The sequence below is a fragment of the Euleptes europaea genome, chromosome 2 (genome assembly GCF_029931775.1).
Source record: "Euleptes europaea isolate rEulEur1 chromosome 2, rEulEur1.hap1, whole genome shotgun sequence".
NCBI lineage: Eukaryota > Metazoa > Chordata > Lepidosauria > Squamata > Sphaerodactylidae > Euleptes > Euleptes europaea.
The window spans coordinates 113,452,122-113,458,500 of record NC_079313.1 but is presented as its reverse complement, the minus strand read 5'-3'; the positions used below and the strand labels follow the sequence as shown (position 1 = coordinate 113,458,500).

Genomic DNA, 6,379 nt, shown 5'->3' with positions numbered 1-6,379 from the left:
AACTCTGTGATTCTAAAACACTTCTGAGTGCACAATCTTAAAGTTACCAAGTTCTCAGCATGAAGGAAGATGAGGGGGGGTTGCGCTGCCAAGGTGTGCACTTCAAAAAATTGTGTAATAACTTTGGATCCGAGTTTTGGATAGGGTGTTGTTTTTGTTATCCTGACTTTTCAGAATTGTTGTTACCAGTTCAGGCTTTTTTTTTGGGGGGGGGTCCCCAAAATGGGGACCATTCTTTTTTTCTTTCCCTACCGAGGCAGCAGGAGTGGGGAGGGAAAGAGAAAAAGAGAGGAAGCCAGCCCCAGCTCATCATGCTAGCATTAACCCAGCATCAGAGGTGGCAGCGCCTTCCCTGCACCCAGAAATTGTACACTCCTATGGTGCTATATCTCCTAGCTCCTCAGATCGGTGCAGGAAGGAAAGTTACATAGTGCTGCGGTAACATACTACCCTGCCTTCCTTTCCTTGTGCCAGAATACACAGGGGTCAGCACATTACAGCCAGCATTAGAAAGCTACACAAAAACACTACATGTGGCAGCTGTTATCCCACGCTATGAAATGCTCCGATTGCATGGTAAGTCATTGCAAATACGGGTGGCTTAACATGAGATTGACCAAGTTGTCACATGGAGAGGGAGGTTCAGAGGCTTTCGTGGGCTTATTTTCTTCTTCAGACAAGTAGCTGCAGCCCCTTCTCAGCTCCATACTTGCCTGCGATCACAGAGAGATTGAAATATGAGCCATAATTGGCATGCGGCTGTTTAAAAATCACATCTGGGCAAAGGTCGAGGGAGTAGAATCGCACTGCTGCCCCCCCCCCCGGCTGTCCACGTATTCAGTGGGACATCTGCAGTGAGCCTTATGGTTGTTCAAAGTGTAAATGCACAGGGCTCGCTGCAGATGTTCTACTGGGTGTACACACATCAGCTCTTCCACACAATCAAGAATCTGGAAAATGATCCCAATTGCATGGAGAAGCCTACACTTGCGCATGCATAAGGCTCACTGCAGGCATTCAGCTGAACATGTGGATGTGCCAGGGGCAGTGTCTGCAGGCACAATCCCTCTCCCCCCTTTATACGCATACAATGTACATTTTTAACATCTCTGCCACCACCAGGGAATTGCCATAAGATGTACCCACATCATGCTAACTGCACCCTTTTATTCCTCCGTGAGACGGGAATGACTTGCGATAAGTACATGGAGAAGCAAGTAACTAGTTTAGATCCAACTGAGCATTTCTGCAGACAGAAAGATTCCCACCTCTGGAACGTGACTTCCTTATGCGCCCGTCCTGCTGCACCCCAAAATGCCCCCCCCCATTCTGTTCTGCCCAGGAGCAGCATTTTAGTGTGCATTCGGGCTGCGGGGGGGGGGAGAGGCAAGACCGTCAAGCAACGGGGAGGAAATCTGGCACCCATAGAATTGCTTGGCTGGAAATGAGCCACTCTCTGAACGAGGCCAGAAACTTAACTGATGTCTGAATTATGGTTTGGGGTGGGTCCTCACAGCTTCCAGTTGGAAATCCTATACAGGCAGTGGGTGGCCTGGGCCTTTGTTCTCCTCTTCATCTACAGAACAATATGTGACGCCGGGTAGGTATGGATATATTGATACACACCTGCACTCACTTCCTGTGATTGTTCCGCCTCATCTAGAAGGAGTAACTCAACATTATGGAAAATAACAACATCGGGCTACCCAACAGGGCTGTTTTAAAGATTATGAAGCTAATGTCTGTGAGACACTCAGCACACTTGAAATATGCTTTATAAATGCTAAGGAATTTTTTTAATTAAACTAGCAAAATTCCTTCCATTATGACTGACAATGTAAGTTCACTGAAAGGGGGGCCTGTTATGTTACAAGGGCGTCTGGGAGGCTGGGGGAGAACATACCACAATGGGGACAAAGTCACTCTCTGGGGAGATTCCTGCCAGGGAGAGCCAGGAGCAGAGGGCAGGTTTTTCCCACAGCTGCAGTTCTGCCCCCCACTGCTTTATTTTACTATCCCATGAACTGAGTACAGGGTTGCCAACCTCCAGGTACTTAGTATGGAGTCGGCTAGTTAATTTCAAGTCAATCACAGACACAAAGTAATCCAGAACTTGACATTTTATCACATAGGTGCAAAAGTGCAAATGTGCAGTGAAAGACTTACAACATACAATTCTATATACAATCCTATGTTCTCAATCCTATAAGGTAACAATCTCCACAATTTTCTCTTGAGTAATCTTCACAAAGGTAACTGGAGAGCAAAATTCAAAAAGTCCCGTGAGGGTAAGGTTTCAATAGTATTTCTAGAAGAATGAAGAGGGGGGCGATCGTTTCAGTTCTTCTTCAGCCCCCTTTCCTGTAAAATCCCATTAAATAATATAAATTGTATCTTACATAGGTTCAAATATCTCATTTCATTAGCAAATATCATTTTACTTACAGTTTAATTCAATTGTATATGTTCACAACTTAAGTAAAATGATATTTGCTAATGAAATGAGATATTTGAACCTATGTAAGATACAATTTATATTATTTAATGGGATTTTACAGGAAAGGGGGCTGAAGAAGAACTGAAACGATCGTCCCCCTCTTCATTCTTCTAGAAATACTATTGAAACCTTACCCTCACGGGACTTTTTGAATTTTGCTCTCCAGTTACCTTTGTGAAGATTACTCAAGAGAAAATTGTGGAGATTGTTACCTTATAGGATTGAGAACATAGGATTGTATATAGAATTGTATGTTGTAAGTCTTTCACTGCACATTTGCACTTTTGCACCTATGTGATAAATTGTCAAGTTCTGGATTACTTTGTGTCTGTGATTGACTTGAAATTAACTAGCCAACTCCATACTAAGTTCCTAACTGTGTGTAATAGTGTGGTGGTGTATATTTTGATTGCTCAACCACCAGGTACTAGCAGAACTCCTGCTATTACAACTGATCTCCAGCAGATAGAGATCAGTTCACCTGGAGAAAATGGCCGCTTTGGCAATTGTACTCTATGGCATTGAAGTCCCTCCCCTCCCCAAACCCCACCCTCCTCAGGCTCCGCCCCAAAAACCTCCTGTCGGTGATGAAGAGGGACCTGGCAACCCTAACTGAGCAGCATGTTTCCAATAGCTGCTAGTAATCCCCCCCCCCATGCCACCATAGTGCAAAGACTGACAATGCACATGATCGACTGATTGCCTGGCTAACTTTTCAACAAAACTCATCCCCTGACTCCCCTGATGGGATGTGTCAGAAACGACAATGAACAGTTGATCATGGGGATCATCTCTCCTAGGTGTCAAGTGGTACAAGTTGTGAGTGAATGCCTCCATCTGTAAGTCTCAAAGCCTACCTTTCTTCATTACCTTTGCCAGACCTGGTCTACTTTCAGTCCAGGTAGTACTTTACCAAAGGGAGAGGGCCCTTTGTAAAAATGGATGCTGAAGTATTATTCATCTGATGGGGGGAAGAGGAGATTACCAAATGGCCTGAAGGCAGAGGCAGGGGAAGTTACCCACCCACCACACAGCCCCAAGTGTTTAAAAACACAACTTTTTGTGTTCCAAACCAGGCCTGCCAAGCTTACAGTTTGGAGATCCCCTGCCCTAAGCTAGTGTTACCTGCCACTGCTCCAAGCAGCAGTGGGGGGATAAAAAAACAACAACCTAGCATCATGAGCACGATGCCAACACTTCTAGGGAAAATCCTAAAGTGACAGTAGCTCTAGAAATTGTTTAAACACTATGGTTTTACCATAGAGTTTCCAGTGATTCCTAGAGCTACCACCATTGCTTCCAGGTTTTCCCCAGAAGTGACATCATTAGGGCCACAATGCTGCCCCCCAAATACGTCCCTGCCCCCAATTCCCTGATGGTTGCTAGGCGCAGCCATGCAACCCTATTCCAAATGGTTGACTGAAAGCACGGAGTGAATAGAAGCAATAAATAAATAAATATGCAGTCTCTTGGCTTCAGATATTGAAACTTTTATTAACACATCTGCACAGCAGAGTCTTTCAGCTCCAAAGGGCATTAATTATGGGCCAGCAGATACATCACAACACAACTAGGTCACAGGAATTTTTTTTCTTCCAGTTATTTCTGTTATGCCTTAAATGTGCTACAGTCCTGTCCAGGGTTACCAAAAAAAAAAAAAAAAAAAAGGAAGTAAAAGTGAGGTAGAGCAAGGATGAGGGCCTTCAGCTAAATCCTAGTTTCCTGTCTTAAACTGAATCATCAGTTAAGAATAGTACCAATGTCCAGCGAGAAAAGTGTGCAGGCCCCAACCCATGGCTATGTGTAATATGGCATAGCTACAGTGACCAAGGACTTTAGTGACTTTAGCACAAGAACTGGGGGGTCAGAACCACTGCATACTCCCTTGAATGTAGCCCGACAGTTTGTCCTTCATTCAACACTGTTGCCATGCAGAAAAAGGCACCTCTCCATAAGGGAATGCATGCTGAAAGCACCTCACAAGGCTTCCTGATTTCACGACCATGTCTCAAAGCACACTGCTGTAACAGTAAGACCCGGGGAGGGGTGATAAATGGTACTGTCTTCAATAAGGACAAAGTGACAGTAAAGACGTAGTGTCACCCGTGCCCCCTTCAGAACCAATATGCCTTTAGAGCAGTTTTATGCAACAAGGTAATGTTCCCTTTTCAAAAGTTACCATAAGCAACTGAGACAAGAAGCGGGTAATGGTTTTAAAGAGGTGGTGGTACAACAACGGCATTTCTAGCAACGGTGCAGACCCATTACTGTTGTCAACTCTGATAAAACCTGCAAGCAACTGAACAAAATGGGGAAGAAGTTGCCTTCAGGTTTGTGAAGCACAATGAGGTTCAGACTGAAACATACAGACATTAAGGCACCAAGAATCCAACCACATCCCAACACTGCTGGAGAATTACTACCATAATCTGATACCATTTGTCAGATGAAGCCAGAAGAATTACTGAGTAATTCATTCAATATTACAGCAACAGGATGGAGTCCTAGCATGTGCATTAGCTCTCCTGTTTCTCCTTCCAAGACATATGGCTTCTTTCAACATGTTCCACATAGGCAATGGGGCAAAGAAAAAGGGGTGAGTGCATCATCAATCTTTGGATAAATCCAACAGGAATCCTCTCTCCAACTTCAAGGACAGATGCAACCCAAATTCCTCTATGAACCTCATAAATGCTCCTAGTTCACAAGAAAAAGTGCATTCAATCATAGGGCAACAATAAGTTCATCAGAACTCGGATTAAGAGACAACCTTCAGAGCAGGGAAAACAGATGGCATTTCAGTGCCAAGATGCAAGTCCACCGCAGTGCAGGGAAGACACTGCAAAAGTTGCACTCTGCCCATCCAACCTATCAGAGGCCGAACAGCTAAACATCCTTCAGGATGATGCTTCATTGGCTCTATGTCTTCAATCAAGATCTTCCAAGTCAACAGCAGGCAAGGAAGCTCTCCAGTAAGAAAAGTGGTTATACTCTGGACACTCCATGGAAAAGCTCACATCCTTGCCGATGGGTGGAAAGATGAGATCTACTACCTCACTCAGCCGCTCATACCTAGAGGAAATAGGGCATGAAGCATTAAAGCCAGCAAGTCTCCTTTCTTGCTCCTCCATCACCTGCACTGGAGCATTTATCTCCCCTTGCATTTTAAAGAAAGAAATGCAATGTGTACACTTTGTATGTGGAGGGAAGGTATTACAGTGCATCGGGGCTAGTGCAAGAGTGGGACCAGATTCAGCTCCCTGCCGTGAGGACACCACCAAAACTGCACCCTCTTCACATACTCTCTCATGAAATATCTGGCATGTCCACCAAGTAATATGGTTGCATCACACAGAGTTTTTCCCACCACGATCCACATCAACAGCAGAGGATGATGGAGGTGAGCAAACTCATCAGGCTAGATCTAACCAGCTTGTTCACTTGTCAAGAAGAGACAAGGGCTTCCCTGTGACCACCTAAAAAGGCTAAGCTTGGGATCACGAGACCTGTGTGAACAAAAGCCATGTAGGACAGGGGCTGCAGCAAGATTAAGAACGTAACAGCTTTGCAGGATCAAACCGGTGGTCCATCAGTCACCACAACTAGTAGCCACTGATGGACCTCTCCTCTGTGAATCTGTCTAACCCCCTTTTAAAGCTGTTTATGCTTGTGGCCATCACTGCCTCCACTGTGAATTCCAGTTTAATTACCTGTTGAGTAAAGAAGTATTCCCTTTTATCTGTCTAAACCTATTTCCCAACCATTTCATTGGGTGCCCCCACGTTCTAGTATTATGGGAGAGGGAGAAAAAGCACCCTTCATCCACCTTATGAATAATTCTATTCACCTCTATCATGTTTCCCCTAAGCCATCTTTTTTCTA

At 44.6% G+C, this 6,379-nt stretch overlaps 1 protein-coding gene across 1 annotated transcript in view; it reads right to left on the bottom strand.

Annotated features, from left to right (window-relative positions):
* Positions 1-5,405: 5,405 nt before the first annotated feature.
* LPIN3 (lipin 3) overlaps positions 5,406-6,379 on the bottom strand; it is a 36,686-nt gene continuing 35,712 nt past the window's right edge. Inside the window, exon 20 of the mRNA XM_056844124.1 lies at positions 5,406-5,569. Within this exon, the coding sequence (XP_056700102.1) occupies positions 5,425-5,569 (145 nt within the window). The 3' untranslated portion in view covers positions 5,406-5,424. The remainder of the gene's footprint in view (positions 5,570-6,379) is intronic.